This window comes from Tachypleus tridentatus, chromosome 12, assembly GCF_004210375.1.
Source record: "Tachypleus tridentatus isolate NWPU-2018 chromosome 12, ASM421037v1, whole genome shotgun sequence".
Taxonomy (NCBI): Eukaryota; Metazoa; Arthropoda; class Merostomata; order Xiphosura; family Limulidae; genus Tachypleus; species Tachypleus tridentatus.
Genome location: NC_134836.1, coordinates 109,962,046 through 109,984,975, shown reverse-complemented (window position 1 = coordinate 109,984,975; position 22,930 = coordinate 109,962,046). Strand labels below are relative to the sequence as shown.

Below are 22,930 nucleotides of genomic sequence, written 5' to 3'. Positions count from 1 at the left end.
TTCATCATTTCTAAAATGTGACGCTGATTTTCAATTTATCCAACAGTCCAATTTAATAATGTGCAAACGTTCTTTCGTGTGATTAGTTAAAGAAAATAACTTACCATAAAACCACATAAGGAACATTAAGGTATCTAATATGAGCAAAGAATGCTTCTTTGACAAAATATTATGCAATTGAAATCCACAAATTGAGTATCCCATTTAGTCATTAGATCTTTTGACCCTCTTGTTTATACCTCTCCTATTGCTTGAAAATGATCCAATATTAGGTCAGTAGTTTAGAACTTAAATTCAAACTTTGCACAAACTTAAAATAGCAATTAATTGGTTTAAATATTTTCACATATTTTACATTTTGAAAGCGATTATTCTTTCACTTAGATATTTCAAATCGATACGAATAAATACGTGTCAGAGGACATGTTGCCACTTAGATTAATAATTTTATTTAACAATTATTTTATGAATGTATGTGAAATTCCTTTGTTGAAGAAAAACAACACTACTTAGTTGGATATAGCTTTTAGGTTTACGTTAGAAATGTACGTGTCAGAACGATACAATTAGAATTTGAAAGTCAATCTATCATAGATATATTTTATCTTTCATCTTATAATATCGAAAAATAATTTTGTGACTTGGGAAAGTGAAGTAAAAGAATAATATTTAAACAGTAGAGTCCAGCCATTAATGTAGATGTACAGATAAATTCTGAACAAAAAACTATCCTAAATGAATGGTGTATAACTCTCGTTCTATGTGTTAATAATATCACATCTATTTCGTTTATCTTTCGATTAGTTTGTCATAGTAATGATGTGACATTTAATAAGCTTCTTATCGTTTTACGATAGTGATAGAATTTATGTGTACATATTTATTATTTTGATACTTGTTTAAATACAACAGTTGGTAATGAAACTGAATGATTAAGGTATATCAATATTTATTGATTTCAAGTGCAAAACTTCAAGTATCACAAATGGTATTATGTTCTTAAATAATTTTTTTAAATTTGCAGCTAATATTTCTATGTGACTGTATATAAGATGCTAACTGATCTCTTCTTCATATGGAATATTACTAGAATATACATAGTCAATACGTACATTCCATGACTGAAATTGTAAGCCAATCTTACATATTTCATAGCATAAAACAAAAGAAATCTTATGCGTTCTTTGTATTAGGGCAGAAGAATAAACTAAACACAAGGTTTACGTTAATTCGTCATAGCAATCAATAAACGTATTTTAACTTGTGTATTCATACTAATTTGTAACTAGGTTCATGTTTCATGCCCCAAAAAGCTATTTTCAAGACGTTATACAAGATGCAATAAAACTTGTTTTTAATCAATGTTTTGATCTATGATCGAGATACTATTTATTCTATTAACCTTCATTTGCTAAATATATGGCTATCAGTCATCATAACTTCAGAAACAATCTGTTTTAACGTTACTTTCAATTTAAACATAATGAAACAAGAACTAAAACAGTTCAGATTCATCTGACTTATAACAACACAGAACATGGGTAAAAAAGTTTTTAACGTGGTGCAACATAACATGTTTATGCTTATAAAATGTGATGTGTTAAGGTTTTCGATGATTCCTATGGAGACAGTGTCAACACCACCAGATTCTTGTACGATATTACGGTCACTAAAAATACTTCCATCGTTATTATTTTTACAGCCAAACATTGACCAAAATATCTTTAAGTTGATACTTGAAAGTGTTGGTATTTGGCGAAATTCCGCTATTACAAATTGAGGAAAAACAAAATAATTGTACGTTTCACAAATACTTCACTTACTCACAAACTGATGATGATACCTTTAGGGATGAAACCATGATCATGAATAAATGATGTATTTGTGAAATGTATAATTGTTTTGTTTTCTCTCAGTTATGTAATACTTTGGAGTAACTACTTGATACTGTAAGGTTAATGCACATTTAAGCTGAGCTTAATACAAATGACCAAGCACTATAGCTGATCTATCAGTTGTCGAGTAATAACTATTATCATTTAAAAAAATCAAAGTTATGTCTTTTCAAAGCAGGGCTTTTAACTTAACTACATAAAAAAATGTTTGAACTTGTTTGCATAAATTAAATTGATGAAAAAAGGAAAGAAAATGGTTTTAAATGAAACTTTAGAAATAAATATATGCATGTCCTTGAGTCAAATCGTATATCATCATTTTTAAACTGCATTATATTTTCCAATGTGCATTACAATACTTAACAAATAATGAGTTTTAATTGTTTATTCAAATAATTAATTACTAGTTGTGCTTTAAATTATTATTTTATAGTACTTTGGTATGATTTAAAAATGGCAGCTGACTTATTAATTACAAATAAATGATATTGAAATGTCGGAATTTCTTAATAAGCTTGATAACTCAATTCGCCAGTAATGTATCCTCATATCAATTTATTATTTCAAGTCTTTAAATTCTTCTCTAAAATTTGCAAGTTATACTTACATACATCTACTTCATAAATACATCAAAGGTTTGAAAATTAATAAGCAAAGCTTATTATACATAAGTAGAATATAGTTCATAACAGTTTTATGAACAAAATATTTTGAACCTTACGGATGACTACCATATATAATCAAGCATTATCGAAACAGTCATCATTTCATTTTAACAACTTTTATAAAAATAAAGTGATTTTATCACAACAATTAAAGCATTCTGTGTTCTGAATCAATAAAAACAAAAGACAGAACTGCATGCACTTTTCTAACATGACTACTGGAAGAAATATAAAAACTTAATAATTTTTAGATGATACATAAAGAATGTTTTCAAACTGAAAAAATAGCCATCAGATATCAAAAACATTGTTGCTAGTTGCATGTGTTTTAGGTGTATCATTCAAAGTACAAGAATACATAAAGATCTTAAGAACTAACTTGATTTCTAAGAATTAAAAAGAAGATACAGATGATTGAAATGGCAAGTAATTGTTGATGATTCAGTGATCTACTGTGTTGACATTAGTTTCATTCAAGTTAAACCTCACATTATTACATGATGTATTATTAACTTATATCAAGGTAACATCATGGTGTATTGGTAGCAAAAACTAATTCCTAGTCTAAAGTAGGCCACCCCGTTAAAAATCAACACCATAATTCAAGGAAAAACTTGCTGATCACAAGGTATTATTTATCTAAGTTAGATCTTCCAATGGAAGTTAACAAACAATTAAACTACTGACCAATTATCTTTGACCTGACAAACTAATCAGTGCTGCTTGCATTAGCTGCCTCTAAATTTGAAGTGAGAGAGTGAAGGGAAGGAAGGTAGTCATCACCATTCCCCATCAACCCTCACCAGACCAAACAATAAGATTTCAACACCACTTTCACATCATACCCATGGATCCAATTTCTGAGGGTAATCTTTTTTTCTTTTTTTGTTCTTTGCAAAAACATGTCATGAACCATATAATACTGGATCCATAGCTGGTACATGTGGTACACAACCTGCTGGTTTCATCTCAGTCTATTCATGTTGGTACTACAGTCACTTCTACAAAATTCACCAAATAGATCCTGCCTTTCTATAGATCAAATAATCACAATGAAAATAAATTGCAAAAAATGTTTTACAAAACCAGTCCAAAGGAATTTTAACTAGACAAATAGTACAGAATTATAACAAACCTTTCTTAACAACAAACATCTCAGTTTTGTAAAGAGAAAAATTAAGAATCTTCATAAATTATTAACATAAATCTGCTCATCAGATCTTCAAATAATCATTACATAATAATTTATCAATTATTGCGTAATGTTGCAAAAAAAGAAAAAAAACCTATGTAAATTTTCAGGTGCTTTTATTTAAGGAAAATAATTATGAAAAGAAGTTATTTTAATGAAATCAACATTCACTCTCATACATTTATTCACATTTTTTATAATTGCAAATATTTTTAATAACCAATAACATAGTTACACTAATACAAAAGTCTTTAGATATTAAAATGTATAAAAGATTAATCACAATTTCTAAGTGTTATCAGTATGGACACTATTTTGTTTATAATCTGCACCATAAACTTTCCAGTTATTAAATTAATTATGTCTATATTGAACAAAGATGCTTTTGTAGATTTCCTAATCTTGAAAAAAAAAACACTTAAGAAATACTATAAATCAAAATTGATTGCAAAAGTTCTGGAATAGATTTTTAAACCACTGAACTAATGAATTACAGATGAAAAATCACAACTAGAATACAAAGAGTTATAATTAGTCACAAAACTTAAACACTTCAAATGTAGTTTTAGCAGTTCAAAGGAATATTTAGCCACTATTTCTTTTAATTATGATGCTTTTATTTCTTGCAGAAAAGCATTCTCAGAAATGGTTAATTTAACAGTATTATGAAAAAGCAAACCTTTATTTATGAATTTAGGTATTTCACTGATGCCCATTTTCATGATTACACAATTAAGTACAGCCATAAAATACATAAAGTTGTAATTTTTAGGTTAAAATTTCAACTTATTCTTTTCTAGGTTAACAATTTAGATGACTGATTGCATGGTCTACATAGATATCAATATAAAAATTGATTGTTTTGTCACAACTATAAAAAAATATTTTTCCTATCTATGAAATTTCTACAGAAATTTGAATTTTTGTAAATGAAGAACAAAATAGATCGAGCCTTTCTAGATGCACTTGATTTCTAACATATTTAAGAGATTAAAAACAATTTAGTATATAGGTTTGTAATTTATGTTTATCTTGAGAAATAAAGACCGAATGAAATCAAAGCTCAAAGGAAGTTTGCTTGGAATTAAAAACACTATTTCTCTTATTTGCATCATAGGGAGGAGGAACTTGATCTGTTTCTTGGTTCAAATGGTATCTCCACTTGCTGTCTGTGCTTTTCAAAGCATTAATTTTATTCTTCTGTGAATTATTCAGTGGATTATTAAGACCCAATGCCTCAATTTCCTTTTCACTGATGCTTTTATTCCCAGTGGTTGGTAATATTGTAGGTGGCACAGGAAGGGTGTTAGGAACAGGATCAGCTGGATAATTCATAAAACCAAAGTTTTCTTTTCCACCTATTCCAGATTTGTTCTCAAAGTCCTGCAGGGTAAAAGAGTCCTCACTGCCATCCATGCTGTTGGAATAAAAATAGCATAAATAATAGAAATTCAATGTATTTTAAGCAAATTAATAAAACAAATGGAAAAAAAGTGATATGAAGCATTATCTGCAAGTTTTTTCTTTTGAAAACATAAATGGCATTTTTTTCTGTTTTTCACAATATTTTAAAGTATTTAATAAATGTATTGATCAATCTCTGCAAGAAACTACAAAAATAACCTAGGTTTTATTTTATTGGTGTATTTCTAAATCTTGAAACAGTTGCAAAACTCTGTTAACCTCAAGAAGACTTAAGGTCAAAACGTTGTTCTGTACTTTATTTTAATTAAAGTTTTAATTCCCATTTCAGCTGTCTTGAGCGACAACAATTTTATCATACTTAGAGTATACAACTATTGTCAAAACACTGTTCTGTACTTTATTTTAATTAAAGTTTTAATACCCATACCAGCCATCTTGAGTGACAACAATTATATCATATTTAGAGTATACAAGTGTTGAATTTAAAGTTGATGAAACATTTTGAATCACAGTTTCCTCCAGAGACCTAGCCAGCTAATAGACTAAGTAGTGAATGTTGTTTCCAGAACAAAGAAATATGCAAGTCAAATGTAATGTTATTTTTCTGTCTAAATATGATAATTTGATACATTTTATTAGATGAAGAATAAACATACAAGTGTACCAACTGATAAGCTGATGACCATATAATACATCTATTTAACTACACAGCTAATAAAACTTACCTTACATCATCTGGTTTGTAGTTGAGGTCTTCCTGCTGATTCCACATAGGATTAGATCTGAAAAAAATGTATTTATACTTATTAAATGTAGTCAACTGTAAGTAAATGTCATATAATGAAGAAAGAGTTAGAAAATAAAACCTCTATTTGTTGAAACTACTAATTACAAATGTATGAATATTATTTGTTTGTTTGTAGTTTAGCACAAAGCTACAAAATGGATTATCTGTGCTCTGCCCAATATGGGTGTGTCTGCATTCTAAGTCTATAGATATACTGCTGTCCGCTGGGAGAAAGAGAGATGGGATTATGAATAATGAAAATGTGCAAATGAATCTCTAGTTTATTTAGCAAATTCTCAAAAAGTGTTTGTTCTAAGTGCAACCCCAGTAAAAGTTATGTTATTTAAAACAAAAAAATAAATTCAACAAATTTTTCCATCCAGTGAACAGTTAAATTTAAATTAAATAAATACACACACACATACACACACACAACATTTCTTTTCTTAATATGCAAGTAATGTGGTTAATCCATTGGTTTTCAATACAAATCAGTATATAAAACACTATCTTTTAATGTTAGGGTTACACCCAAGAAACTTATTTGGGTAGTGGAGTAGTTTAGAGTAAACGTAATAGAAGTGTGTAAGTTGTTAGCATGTCTATAAGAGGACAGTAATGAATCTTCTTCTACCCAAATGAAAAAAAATATCACTGATGTAGTTGATTTGTCTGTGTATTTTTCCAAAACTTTTGTCTCTAAGTCTCCCATGAAAATGTTAGCATAGTTTGGTACCATCTTGTTGCCCATAGCTCTCTTTTGTTTGAATGCAGAATTCATTATTAAATTCAAAGCCATTAAGTGTGAGTACCAGTTCAGCTAAGTGTAATAATTTGAGTGTTGGATTTGTTTAGTTTTTGTAAAGAAGATTCTAGGACTTTTAGGCTTTCATCGTGGGGAATGTTTGTGTATAAAGAAGAAACATCCGTGGTAAACAGTGTTTGGAGAAAGTTTTCTGTTGCTGTTAATGTCAGAAATCATGTTTAGAAAATGTTTGTATCTTTAATGTAAGACATCAAATGTGGAGCATTGTTGGGTTTGTGTATTTTTGGCAATATTTAAAAGCGACTTGAAACTGGGTGTTTAGGTAAAAGGAACTGTAATGTTTCACAGCTGATGTGTTGGCTTTTCTGTAAACTACGTAGCTTATCTTTGATAGTTTTAACAAACTGTTGTGTGGGGTCCAAATTTACCTTTCTATAGTGATTTGTTATTAAGTTGTCGGTAGGCTTTGTTGATATAATCAGTTTTATCTTGAACAACAATGACATCACCCTTATCAGTTGGTTTAATAATAATTTCATTTTCATGTTTCAGTGAAATTAGAGCAGAATGTTCACTATGGGAGAGATTGTTTCATACTTTTAAGTCAGAGTTGAGAGCTTGAATTACTTTATTTTTAATTGCAGTAACAAAACTCTCTAGATGTGGTTCCCTGTTAGTTCATGTGACCAGAAGGATTTTTCTTTAAATTGTGAGCCAAAATTTGTTCTTTCAGTTGTTTGGTTGTGAAAATATTCTTGAAGTCTTAATCTGCATACAAATTCTTGGAGGTCGGAAATGACTTTAAAAAATATCTATGTTTTTAGTGGTAGGAGAAAAATTAAGACCTTTACTTAGAAATTTGTGTTGAGCTTCAGATAGTGATTTAGAGGACAGACTGACGACATTGGAAGTGTTCTTGGATTTGTGTTGATCAGATGGAGAAGTGACTATGTTAGTGGAATCAGAAGTAGGATCCATTTTAGGAGAGACTTCAATGTATTTGTTTACACTGTTGGAATTATTTACCAGTGGCTCACATGTGGTACTAGAATGAATTTGTTTTATGAAGTTAATATTTTGTTGTAAACAGAAATTGTGGTTTTGATGGGAGAAACATTTGTCCTTATGTGAAAAATCATGATGTATTTTTTGTTGTTAATTTTTGCATTATTTTCAAAAGCCTTGACTGTTTTTTTTAATAAATGCATTAAGTTTCTGTTGTTCAGTGGAACATATTGTGTTCTTGGAATTTGTAGCAACAATTTTCTTTTCCAGATTGTCAACTGTGGATTTGCAGAAGTCTTACATGAGTTTATTGAAAATGGTTTAGATATTCAAACCTTTACTGTACCTACTCAAAACATTATCTTTGAAACTTTCATTGTTAAACTACTTATTTAGCAAAGTCCAAATGTTCAAGTTTTTGTTAAACAGTCAAAGCATTCAAGTGTTTGTTGAACCAGTCAAAATATTCATGTCTTTGCACAATGGTAAAAATATGTTTGTTTTTGTATTATTTTGTCTTGTTCAAGTGTTAATAATACACACTTGAAGATCACGTGATTTTTAAAGTAAAAAAACTGTTAAAATATATAGAACCATATAAAATTGTTCCATTACACATAATGTGTAACTAACCACACTAATAACAAATAATTTAATCAGCATTATTTTGTATTCATGTATCAAACTCTCTGATGATAAATTAATATTTCAAGAATAAATTATTTACCCTTCCACAGCATGTTTATTCGTATTTGGAGGATCATTTATACCAATTCGATTGAGACCTGAATCCTGGGATCCTGGAGATTTAGAAATAATATAATATTTATCATTAGGATTTTAAATAGATGACAAAATGATTTATTAATAAAGCTATAATTTAAGTTGTCTAACAAAAAAATTGACATTTAAAAAAAAATTAATTTAAATAGAAAGTGGAAGCTTGCAGCAATAGTCTGAATCACTTCATAAATATAATTATAAAAATAGGCATTGCTTTAAATTAAACTTGTTACTTATGAAATTCACATAAAAGTATAATTATAATAATTCCATGTGTGGTTGCTGAAAGCCTTACTTGATTTAAATTTTGTAAAATTATCTTCAAGTAACACCAAAAAGACTCGTATAAGAAAAGTTTAATGTTAAGGTATAATGATGTAAAATTATACTATATAAATCAAAGATACATTACCAAAAGAGGTTGCATTGGCAGCTCTAAGTTTTCTTGAGAGGCTACGTAGATCAAAGAAAAGGAAATGTGAAGTAAAACAAGAAATAAAAACCCATAATTAGTTCAAAACATCCATGAAAATAATGAACCAATTGAATTATTCCTACTGATTTGTTATTGTATAATATAGAATACTTCATATAAGCTTAATATCATGCTTTTTTTATATCAAATTACAGTTATGTCAACACATAGAATGTTTACATATTTCCAAACCTATTGTTGTGAAAAGAAGTCTTAATAAAAGTTGAGTGATACACATGAATATTAATAAATTTATTTGAGGATGTCATTTCAGATATCAAAGGACTGACACAACCTTGATTTTAGTTCTGATTTATAGTAAATGCAGAATATCAGATATAATGCAAAACCTCGATCATAGTTTTTATCCATACTAAAAGTTGAATATCAGACACAATGTGGGACACTGACCCTAGTTTTGACCCACAATAAATGTGGAATATCAGAAAGAATAAATGTTAAAGGAAATAGACAGGACTAAATTACAACATTTTCATCAGCCATGTATTAATGATATACAAATTCAATAAACCAATATTCAACTGTATTTGTGTGGGGTATATACATGTTTAAAGTACTTTGTTATTCTCTCACCTTTTTACTACAATTAGTTGTGAAATAAGAAAGAGGGTTCTTCACATTGTAGAAATTATAAATCCAAATCCAAATTAAAAGTTGCATTTTAAACAAATGTTTCATAAAAATAATAACCTAGCATGCATTTTATTGCACAAGAAATACTTGCCTACTAAATTTGTCTTGAAGTTCATAATTAAAAATATTATTTTGCATGTTATAACGAGAAGCGTGTGAAAATATTCTTAGTTATGAATTTCAAGAAATATTTGGTATTTAATCTGTCTAATAAAATACATGTTTGTTTGCTGTTTCATTAGTTACGTGTTTGAAATGTAATTTTTAAATTGATACTGATTTCATGGCCCATTGAAGGCTCCAGTATTAGAGTTAAAAGTTATGAGTAGTGCATTTTTTAAAATGAGAGAAGTCTGAAAACCTTAATTCTAATATTTTTTGATTGTCAGTTCCAATACACTGTATTGAGAAGCTACTTTATCGTTTGTATCTCCTTATTTGTGAAAATAAACATACCTTCGTCAATTGAAAAAATTTACATCTCTGACAAGAAACTTTAGTTTGCTATAACACCTGTACATAGCTGAGTTTAATTCTCCAGTAACAGCTTATAGTAGTTTGCTTTTAACATAATTTTTAAAAGTTATGTGATACATACACCTCCATGCACAGCAATTATCACAAAAACTAAATGAGATTTCAACAACAATTGAAAATGGGTAATGAATTTGAGCAACACTTGCAGTTTTTTTTAAAGCAAAATACAATAAATAGGAAGATTCATTGAACATAAGTAATGAGTTAAATCTATGAAATTAATTTTTAGTAAAACTTACGAACTTATTTTCATGCAGGAAACCAATAACAAGACAATGAAAGCTAATGCAAGGCCTGCCAAAACTCCAAATAAGATGAATTTTAGCTTTTTTTCCCAGGAATCACTCACGTCATCCTGTCCAATTTTCTGAAGATAAATTAAACCAATGAATAAAATCACAATATTTAAATTAAACCAATGAATAAAATCACAATATTTTCATGTGATGAAGAAGAAGAAAAAAAGAGAGAAAATGTTTTTGTTGAAGATAATTATTTGAATATTAACCACAGACTGGATAAAAACGAAATAGAAACCCTATAACCTGAGAGCTTTCGAAAGGTCCACCAATTGAAAGCGCTCAGGTTATAGGGTTTCTATTTCATTTTTATCAAGACTTCTTGGACCTATGTGTTTTTAGGACATCATGAAACTACAGACTGGTATATTTTTTGTAAACATTTCTTCCATTCCAAAGTTTTAACTCCTGTTAAAATAAAAAATGATCTCTATATATGATTTGACAGTGTATGAAATGGTGAGGCAATTATAGATTTACTGATCAATGGTTCCCAACCACTGGTCAAAAGAAAGACTTTAGCCAGTCACCAAAATAGTTGAAAAAAGACGTGTTTGAAATTTAGCTTCTGAGTATGCTGTTTTATGAAGTAACATAAAAGTTGTTTAAAAATCTAACACTGTATGAAGTAGTTCATAAAATTATTGGATTAGAAATGGTTGATCCCTGGCTGGTAAATGGTTTGGAATCACTCATGTAGATTACAACCATAATGGACAAATTCTGAAAAATCAACACATTTTGATTCATATATTTAAATTGATGTGTACAATTATGTGAAAAATGCACATATGTGTGTGTGTGTATATATATATATATATATATATACATCTATTCTACTTTAGTACTGCATTCTATAGGAAAAAAATTGTCAATGGTTGCCACTGTTGCAACTGGTTATCAAGAAAAATTATATTAGATTATTTCAAATGTAATACTGAACTACAAACACAGTTGGGAATTAGAAATGCCGTGAAATATTTTGTTAGAATACTATAGAGCTTTAAAAGAGTGACCTTCTCTGTCTTGGGAGTAAATAAAATTCAAGAGAGAATTTTTATTGTGGTTGAGAAAACTGATCAATTTAGTTACTTGGTTTGTCTTGAATGTTGCTCAAAGCTACTTGAGGGCTATCTGCACTAGCCATTCCTGATTTAGCAGTATGAGACTAGAGGGAAGGCAGCTAGTCAAGACTACTCAATGCCAACTCTTGGGCTACTCTTTTACCAATGAATAGTTGGATTGATCATCAAATTATAACACCCCAATAGCTGAAAGTATGAGCATGTTTGGTGTGGCACGGATTCAAACATGTGATCCTTGTCAAGTGACTTAACCACCTGGCCATGCTAGGCCTTCTAGTTACTAGCAGAAAGTTCTATGTATCATCCCCAGAAGGGCAGAGTGTTAGGATAAACTAACCAACTAACTTGCTAATAAGATTTTTCTGCACAATATCTATACAAAGTTACACATTTTTGTAAAACAAAAATAAATTAGTTTTAAAATTAAATTCTAATACAACTACAGAAATACAAGAAATAAAGTTGTGAAAAAATACACAAAAGTTAAATCAACAAAGAAATTAATATTTTATTGTTATACAGCATTAAAAAAGATATTTAATTTCAACTTCATATAAAAATTATGAATAAATGTAATTTACAAATTACAAACAAATTACTATAAACTTTAAACAAAGTGAAACATATATGAGTTTAATACCACAAAATTGCTTATCTGTTTTATAATTTTTACCTCTCAAGTACAGGCCATCTGTTCATCTATTTATTTATCAGTTCTTTAGAAACATATACTTATGAAGCAAAGGGAAGATGCTAGTAATAAAATAACTTTATATCACTAATATGACATGCGTTTTTCAATCACTACATTTGCATGATATACCTCAAATTACAATAATTATTACATTTTGCAAAAAAGTAAAAAAAAAAATTCATACATTGTTAGCTGTTCATGTTTATTGAGCAACTATAATGACATCAACCTAACAACCAGGAATTTCGTTTTTAAAAATATTTTGGTTAATTACCAGTTTTTGTTATTGTGTGACCTTAAATATAATTTTTACCTGAAGAGCTGCTAAAACTGCACAATATTAACAAATAGACTTTATTACCAGTAACAATCAATCTACAAAAAGATAATTTAACCACTCTGCCTCAGTCACTATATTATTGTTATTTACTATTAATTATTTAGACCTAATTAAAGACATACACCACATTAGTTAATAATTCTAAACAATACTTACATCTTTAAAGAATTTATTTGTGACAAATGTAAAAAGAAATATTTCCATACTGTGTTAGACTTACATCTATCAAAACAATATAAAAATCTTCTTTCCTTAATTCAAGAACTTTTCCCCAGTACTTGTCAAATAACCTAGAAAAAATAAAAAAAGATAAAAATAACAGCATGCAATGCAAACATATATTCAACCAAGAAATTAAGTAAACTGGCAATGGAAGATAAATTTATCATACTATTTCAACTTTTTTCTCCTTTTTCATTTATGCAAAAGGCCTGAACCCAGAAGCATTTTTTCAGAGGTATTAAGTACTCGTTTGGAAATTGTGATGCGAGTTTAAATACATTATTATACATCAATTTTCTCTAACTCATCAACCAAATCTGTTTACCTATTCAATACATTTATTATGAATAATTCACCATTTATATAAACATTATTTATTTCAGCAGTCTTACTTTCTTTTCTGTGATATCTTTCCCCTACAAAATCAAATCAGAATAGCTTTTACTAGTTAAACTAAAAATATTTACCTATTAGATACTGTAAATGAGTCAACTGTAAAAACTCTTAGACTACCTGGTTATCATAAGTAGAACCTTTCATTGCATCTGTAATTTAGAGTTGTGTACTTTTGTTCTTACCTGGAATATTGCTCAGGTTTTATGTTCTTTAATTCAATTAAAATTTCTGATATATGGAGAAATGTCATCACTAGTAACACTATTAGCAAACCCATTAAAATAAAGAGCTTATACAAACCGAATTAAACAGTTGCACCACTAACTATTGGTAAAACAATTTAAAGCTTTTTGGCTGTAACAACTGTTTTACTGGCTTTTAACAAATTGCTCATTTTCTTGTTAACAGTTCCACTTAACAGATACCATTGTTTTGCAATAAAGAATATAATAGTTTCAAGAAAACTGGAGCTCATATGTCATATTTCAATATTACACTGAGTTTGAACATTTGAAATAATTTTTTTATTTCTTAAGAGAAAATGGAAATTTTTCTAAACAACTTGGAAGTGACTTTTTCACAAGAAATGGAAAAAATGTTTTTACAATAAATTTTCGCCTTTTTTCCTTAGTTTTGATTACTTACAAAACCTTAATTTTCTAGTTAACTTTAATCTCATCTCATTTTCAATTATTTAAAACAAATATACAGATATAACAAAAATCATTACAAAAATAAAATGCTTGTGCATACACAGACAAAAAAAATATCATGGAATTGAAACACAATATACTTTAGTCTAAAAATGATGCTTATCTGTCCTAAGATAGATTCCTGAACTTCCTTTATTCAAATTTTCTCATGACAAAATGCACTCTAACTAAGAACCTGTAAAGTATTTTATGCAGTGTACCACATTCCAATCTCCTATAGAGACTAATACAGAGTCTTTAGGAGGTTCAAGACTAAGTGCTGCAAAACACATACAAACTGTAATTTATTACACAATACATAAAGATTAGCATGTGACATAAAGGACCAGGATAGAGAATGGCTGTTTTACTAGCATATTTAACTATTTTGCTCTGGGCATCCTTTACTATGCATAACAGAGTTTTAACGTTTTACATTCAAAATGTTAAATTACTTTCTGTTTATGTTACATCAATTAGCATAAAATCTTAGCTAACAATCTATTTTTAAACAATATATAACTTTTAAGTTCCTAATTCTACAAAGAAATATTTTTAAAAATCCTAAATTTCCCCTAGTATAACACGACATTTCCTCTGGGCACTTTGTCTTTATTTTTTCTGCTACCCCTTGAAAGAGTAAGGAATTAAATGTAAATTACTCACCACAGAAACATTATTGTTCAGACAAAACATAACCTTTTTAAGTCTTCAATTTGTTTTGGTTATAGAGCTATCAATATAAAATCAGATCCTTCCTATCAAATCCCTCTTTCAGAATAGGTTAACAGTTCCCTCTCACGTTTAATTACACATTACATATAATGGATAGAAAGTCAAGGTTTTCATTTATCAAATGATGTATTGTATAATGCTGTGTTATGAACAGATAACAGTTAATTTCACTTGGAGTACAGCTGTTGTTGAATACTTAGAAAGCCAGAAACATTGCGAGAGGTAGGGGAAATTGTCTACTTTTTGCATGTTATTAGTCTATATATTTGGTGCATTATTTAATTAAATAAAATTATTAAGTGCATTAACACCATTAGTATAAAAAAGTAGACTTAAATGTCCTCAACAATCAATGGCAAGAAAAATAAGATTGGGTAAGTACTTTATTTTGTGTTTTTATTTATTTTTTACAATAAAAGTAATTAAAATGTAAAAATAGGAACCTATTTAGGTTAGTAAAAATTAGGTAAAATAAATAATAATAATATAAACAGCATGGGGGTAATGTTATTTGATGGTATAACATGAGCTGTATGGGTCTGAAGTGAATTTCAATTTATAAAGATACAGATAGTAGTTAGATATGGTTCACATGGCAAGCAAAAGGGCAATACAATAATAATTATAAATCAATGTATACTGTTACAAGCTTAAGGCTACTTAGGATTGGTGAACATAGTTTTGAGCTACAAATTGAAATTATTCTGGAAAAAAAAAGAGGGTAATGTAGATTTATTTTGATTTTTTGTTTGGTTCCTACAAGATTGGTGTAATTGAATGATCCTGCTCTAATTCAAGAAAGAGAAAGTAAATGATAAAATATTATGTTGTACTGAAAAAATAGTTTGAAATCTATTTTGGAGGTTTTAGAGATAACACTGAGGAAATTTGTAATTTTTGACATAAGAAAAGGTATTTTAAATCTTAACATGAAAATTACTTTGCACAGGAACAGTTCAAAACAACAAATAATCAACAATTAAAGGACAAATATTCATTTTAATTTATTAAAAATGCTTGACTAAAAATATGTGATTTTTGTAGGTGAAAGACTTCTAATGTTAAACAAAAGACCATCAAATTGTGTGAAGATGTACATGCTATATTGAAAGTTAGAAGTATTAAATCTATAAAGATTTTATATGAGTAAAAAAAGAGGTTTTGTAGTTGGTCAAATTGACTGAACTCATGTTGAGAGCAATAATTATTTTATTAAAGCCATAGCTGTCTGATTGTAACTAATGGCTTGTAACAAAATAGCACAATACATTTTGTAATTGTAGGGATTGCCTTACACTGCTTGAAGTGTCTAGTAATTAGAAAATCCTTCTTCTAATGATCCCCACACACAGTTCTTTTTGCTAGGCAACTAGTTTGCAGCAAGTGCATCTTGTAAGTTGGTATATTACTTAAAGTGTCACATATAAATATCTCTGTTTTCATTATAAGTTTTAAAATAATCATTATTATTACTTTGATTAAAGTTTTTATAGATATTGTTGTCTTTCTATTTTTGCTGTTTGCCATGTTTCTAGTATTTGTATGTGTATGTACATGTACAAACATGCACTAATAGAGGGGAGCTGTTATCTCTTATTACATTGTAATATTGTATATGTGTAGAATTATATTTTGGTAATTAAAAATATTGTAATCTGTCTTATATAAAGCCTCCCCCAAAGGAACAAATAAAAATTTAATCATTGTGTACACACCAAAGGACCATGTTTGTACATAATGTAAGAAAGTTACAATTTAAAACTGGGTAATGAAGAAGGTGGTAAGTCAATAAAGAGAGAAAGTTTTAGTGTTGATCCTAGTAAATCTACTAATTCAGTTTTAGAGTTATTTCATGAAATATTTCTTTTTCACCCACCATTAGGGTAGAATGAAAAAAACATTTATGTGTAGTAACGCCCCATAACACATATTTACAGAATGCAGTTTGTCATGTTTCAAGTAAAGGTGGTGAATAAAATACCCAAATATGAAGACATGTCAACTGGCCATGACACATCTGTACTGTATGGTTTAAACAACTACACAATAAGTTATTTACTTATATTAAATAAACTACTAAATATATATATATGTTTCATGTAAACTGAAAAGTCAATTTCATAAACCATTTATGCTAAACAGCAGCTAATTAAAACATAGAAAGCATTCATGTAAGTACTTGCTCTGTTATGCAGCATAACATAAAGAATTGAAAAAAACACAAAAAAAATATTGTACATGTTTTTTATAGGGAGTGATCATTTGTTTCTCAGAAAGGATAAACTCTAAGGATGAAAAAAACCCCTGCAAAGTAAATTCCCCCATCTACCACTGAAATGGCACCAAGCATCTATAATACAGTGACAAGACACCAAGAGTTTTAGTTCTGAACTTTGTAAATATGCTATTCTTTATATAATGTTCTGCTCTTTCATGCAATAGTTTTATTGTATATGACACAAACCTGAGGGTGAGGCTACTTTACAACTGACATATGAAAGAGAGATTGCTGATTTTCAGTTTGTCACTGGTTAACAATATATATAGTTTGTTTGTTTTGTTTTTTAATGTTGCAAGAAGCTACATGGGGAAGACAATGAGTCATCACCACCCACCATGAACTCTTTTTCTACTCTTTTACCAATGAATGCTGGGATTGGTTGTCACACCATAACACCCACAACAGCTGAAAAGACGAGCATGTTTGTTGTGATGAAGATGAACCGAACTGCAACCCATAGATTGCCTTACCTACTTGGCCATACTGGGTTGCTATATACATAGAATTATAAAATTAGAATTGTTGGAATAATTTTGGCACTTTCTGTGGGAGTTGCCCCAGCTTTAATAATAGAGCCATGCCTTTGTTTGTTGCTTTTTGTTCACAGACTATTTTTAAGTTATTTTTATACTGTCCTTCTGTAAGAATAAAATGTGCTTGTTTTTATTCAGGTTCTATCTTTCATTAACGTAGTTACCAAATTCTTGTATATCCTGTTTTCCAAATTATGTACTTTGTAATAATTTTGTTTGCTAATGTAATGATACCTTCTATTAGTATAGACACTTCTGTTTACAGATACCAGGGTCGTTTGAGAAGAAATATATATATATGCTGTAATCCCATTAAACCATATCATACCCTGCCATTTTGGGGATCCCTGACTTAAGTAAAAATTACAAGCAAAATAATAAATTCCTTCAATGTGTGTGTTTAAATCGATTAATTTATGGCTTTATCATTAAATTTCATACTTCAATGCTTCAACTACTTCCATAACAGAATTGTCTTCCCTCCGAACAACATGAATATAGACATCAGTGCTATAAAAAAATAAGAAAAATATATTTAGTCAAAACAGGTCATCTTGACAAAAAAAAAACACAGATATTCATATACAGTAAAATGTGCAATCATAAAACATACTGTAAAATTTATCCTACCAAAGTTAAACAATTTTATTTGAGCAAAAATATGTTCTTATATGAAACTAAACAGTAAAAGCTATGAAAGAATTTACTTGTATGAGAAACAGGTAAAAAATACACATGGTATATGAACATACTACTTGTTTCTATCTTCTTGTAGCATTATAATATTTACTCTGAATATGTGCACATCATACATGACATATTAAAAAAATAAAGTTGATTTTGTTTCAAGTTTTTACCTCTGTTCTTTTATTGTTCTTAAAGTATTTGATACCTGTTACTACCCAGGAAGAACTTTAGATAATACAATATTGTACTAAATTGATGATAGCAGTGTCCTTCAGTGGTTGTTAAGGTGAAATCTAAGAATTATAACCTGATCTATATTGTAATGAGAATAAACAGTGATATGGGGATGCATGTTGTTCTGGGTAAATGTAAGAACACAAAGAAATCCATTCTAACTACCATATGCCTTTCTAGAAGATTCAAATCTAAATATATTGTTGAGTGTGAGACAGTTATAGCAAAGATGTTTATTGTGAGTGGGTAACTGAAATTCCACCTAAGGTGAAGTAATCTTATGTATTTTTCTATTTACAAAACTTCACAGTTATTTGTTTCTATGTTGTGTTAGAATCATTAGTATTAGTATCCAGTCCAGTGATAGCATTGGTTCAACATAAGTAAATTGTATCTGCACCTGCTGTATTTGTTGTAGAATAAATATTATTCCTTTGTATTTGATTTTGTGTTCAGTCATTTTGTTTTATTTCACATGACTCAGTTAAATAAGAAATTGAGTTATACTCTGTATTCAATACTTTGATTGAATCTTCTGTCATTTAGAGGACCTATCCAATAACATAACATAATGTTCTGAGAAAACATGGGATGTAGTTGTCCATCTTGGCTGTTACATCCTCTGAACTAAAATAAAATATATATTTTTTTAAAATCTTGAAGCCAGACCTTAACATTCATATAGTTATTAAGCTTTCTCTTAAATTCACTCACATTTACTGCCTCTACAACATCCAAAAGCAACCTATTCTAAAGGCCAACCACTCCATTAAGAAAATGATACAATATTAGTTGAAAATGACACCTACTGTATCCTGTATTCCTACTATTCCCACTGTTAAAATATGAAAAAATAATTAAATTTACAATCTTAAACACCTCAAACTGGTCTCCCTTAACTCCCCCATTCATTTTATTAACTTCATTTTTTATGAGACTTTCCAAAATTTTTCCCACAACCAGTGTATGACTAATGGCTTTATAATTACTAGGTACATTATTTTGCACTTATTATAACTAAAATCCATCAGATATTTATTCGCCCAACTCACTAAATGATATAAATCTTTTTGTAAATAGCAGTATCCTCTTCGTAGCCAGCAACACTCAAAACCTTGATATCACCTATAAATGTAAGTAATTTATTGACCATTCCATCATCTATATCATTTACATAAATCCCAAAGAGCAAAGATTCTAAGACTAAGCCCTGAGGTATCCCACTTGTGGCATTAATCCAGTTTCATTGAACTCCATTTATAACAACCCCCTGTTTTCTTCCATCCACTTACTCTTCAGTTGAACTAGCTAATTTATCCTCCACACCTATTTGATGTTGTTACAATCCTTTTATGTGGCACCTTATCAAATGCATTCTGAAAATCCAGATAATTCAAATCTACACCCTTACCCTCATCTACATAAGAAGTAACCTTTACAAAGAATGTCAAAATATTTGTAACACAAGATTTTCCCTTAGTGAAACTATGTTGGCTATCCAATAAAATTCTAAACTTTGTTAAATGACTTTGTGAAGCATTTTTAACAGACTTTCTAACACTTCTCCCACAATTGAATGTAAAACTGATGGACCTGTAATTACTGGGACAATTTTATCACCTCCCTTGAAAAGAGGAGTTACATTAGTAACTACAGTATCTGCTCACTGTTCAAGGACTGACAAAAATAGTAGCAAGTGGCTTGTATGTCCAATCTTTAACCTTCTTCAAAACCTTTGGGGAAATATTATCTGGCCTTATCTTTTTTTAAACTTCCCAATTTTTTCTTAACTAGCTCAGAATTAATCAATCATCTTGTTTCCATCAATTTGAATGAATATTCAGTTCACCTGAGTATAGGCATGTACAGTTTAAAATCATGGATAAGTTTCAAAAATATAAATGCATGAGTTACATAAAACATCTAAGTCGTTTATATAATATTTATTTTTTAAATGACATCCAGTCTTCACCAAAAGCCTAATACTATTTAACCAGTTTCTGAAACATTCCAACTTTCTAGCCAAAATAATTTTCATATAACTCCCTTTCTTCATACAGTCTTACTTAAAAAGCAAGAATGTTTTACAAGGAAATATTTGCAAGAAATATAGAATTTGTAGTAATATAAGTCTCTTTAAAGTGAGATGGATGAAAGACTAATAGAGATTTTGTTTTTCTGTTAAAGTTTTGCAAAGTTACTAGAGAACTACCTGCAATAACCATCCCTAATTTTGAATAGATATACTAGATGTAAGGCAACTAGTTAACACCACTCACTGCCAACTCTTGGTTTACTCTCTACCCACAAGTAGTGATATTGATCACCACATTATAATGACCAAACAGCTGAAAGGGCAAGTATATTTGAGGCAAAATTCATACTTGTACTTAATCCACATATTACAAGTCCAGTGCACTAACCACTAAGCAAGCCAAGTTATGTGCAGAGAAATGTGTTTAGTGGATATTATACTGCAAAAATATATTATGTATAAACAGTGTTTACATACAAAACATAATTATGATCAAAGCACCAATAAATGAAAAGTTTTTCACAAAATTTCAACACATTTAATAACTTACACTTTCTAGTCTTTTTAAATACAACTTACAGTGGCATATTTAGGTAGGGGCTAGAGGGGGCTCAGCCCCAGGGCCCATGGCCTTAATGGGGGCCCATTGATAATTTTATGTAAAATTACTTGGGATGAAAAGCTCACAAAAGTTATAGCCCATGGGACCATACAATCTTAAATCCACCACTGACAATTTATGAAACTTTGTAATTTATAAATATATATAGAGCATCAATAATTTTGGGAACTAATTTTCTTTAAAAAATTATTCCATAATCAGGAAAGAAATACTTTCAGTAGTGAGCAGAGAAATTAAAAGACTAAATAAAGAGGACAGGATGCACTCACTATTCTTCAGGGTTGTATCTGTTATCATCACCTGCATAAGCATTGTAGTCATCAATGATAACTATCTCAGATATAATATCTTCCAATGATCTGGAAATAATTAAACATCATGGTAAACAAATATGTCTCTCCAGAAAATACTCTCTAAATAAACTGTTAGACTGGGATACAGTTATAACAAACAGAAAATGTTTTTAGACAAATCACTCCTGTACATAATTATGATACATCATAGGTACAATAATAATAAACAGTTGAGATCATTCAAACAGTAAGATGATGTGGAAAGTAAAGATTATATTACAGAGAACAACAACCACTAAACAGTTGAGACTCCATCAAATAGCAATATGTGTTAAACAAAGATAATATTACATAAAATAATCTTAAATAAACAGTTAATAACATTTCATAGATATAATGGATATGTGAAATAAGAAAATATGTATATCATAAATCTTTAATATGAAAACTAATAATTAGAAGTGCATTCTATTTTAAATACAGCTTTTATAAAATATATTCATATTAAACAATTGAGGTTTTACTTTCTAATTGATTCATCTTTTTATCAGCATTCACATCATGAGCTAAATTCTCATTTCCATTAAATTATCAAATTATATCCTGTGTATTAGCATTAAAATTTCAAGCCTCATTCTTAACTTCTTTGTTAAATCATAAACCAGACATGCAAGTTTCCTTTTCATCTCTGTTGAAATATCAACCTGTCTTTTTTGTTGACACTTACCTCTTGAGCTTCATTCCCATCTCCCTTGTAAAATCACAATCTGTATTCTCATATTAATATTTACCTCTTGAGCTTCATTCTCATCTCCTGTTTCAAGCCATCAACTGGTATCTTGAGGATTATATGTAACTGTTGATCCCCTCGTAACAGGTAGATCTAAAATGAAAACGTGCATATTAGTACTTACTGAAGGAGAGAGAAATTTTAAAATATATCATGTTAAACTTAATATATACTACAAATAAATCAAGTAGTCACCGCAGATGTGTTTAACATATTTTGTTGTCTGTGAAAAGTAGGTAAAGTGAACTCACACAGAACTTGCATGTATGCTAGCTATGCAGAACAGAAGTTTATTTTCATTGTTAATTACTTACTTCTCAGTATTCCTCCCAATATGGAATGTTATTATTATCTTTATAAAACAAAAAAGATGAAAGTATGATGTGTACTTAATTCTTTTCTTAAAACATTTCAATACTAACTTACAGTATAAATACATAATATTGAATATTTTCAAAGTTAATAATAATTAAAGAAGAAAGTTATTTTAAGATTTCAGTGATGTACAACTACATTTCAAAACTTGCTGAAAAATATTTCCATCATGGAGAAATATATTTCATGCTCATCTAATTTAAAATAAAAAAGAAGAGAGACATTTGGTTTTAGCAAGAAAGTATTTGGAAAGAGGTAAATTTTGCAAAAACAAAAAAAAACAACAACTTTTTTTTACAGATATCATAGATGTATTTTGGTTACATTTTCATAACTCTTAATTTTATAATTAAGAAATGCAAAAAGGAAGAAACAGTTTTATAATTAATAAATTAATTACACTTTCTACTCAAACAATATATTATCTGTTAAT

At 28.9% G+C, this 22,930-nt stretch overlaps 1 protein-coding gene across 3 annotated transcripts in view; it reads right to left on the bottom strand.

The window, feature by feature from the left end:
• Positions 1–2,430: 2,430 nt before the first annotated feature.
• LOC143235287 (cadherin-23-like) overlaps positions 2,431–22,930 on the bottom strand; it is a 94,119-nt gene continuing 73,619 nt past the window's right edge. For all 3 annotated transcript variants that reach the window (XM_076473270.1, XM_076473271.1, XM_076473269.1), the window contains 9 exons: positions 22,124–22,215; positions 21,309–21,398; positions 17,903–17,971; positions 12,823–12,892; positions 10,424–10,551; positions 8,931–8,971; positions 8,463–8,535; positions 5,903–5,959; positions 2,431–5,169 (listed from right to left, as the gene is read on the bottom strand). In XM_076473270.1, the coding sequence (XP_076329385.1) occupies positions 4,809–5,169; positions 5,903–5,959; positions 8,463–8,535; positions 8,931–8,971; positions 10,424–10,551; positions 12,823–12,892; positions 17,903–17,971; positions 21,309–21,398; positions 22,124–22,215 (981 nt within the window). In that variant the 3' untranslated portion in view covers positions 2,431–4,808. The remainder of the gene's footprint in view (positions 5,170–5,902; positions 5,960–8,462; positions 8,536–8,930; positions 8,972–10,423; positions 10,552–12,822; positions 12,893–17,902; positions 17,972–21,308; positions 21,399–22,123; positions 22,216–22,930) is intronic.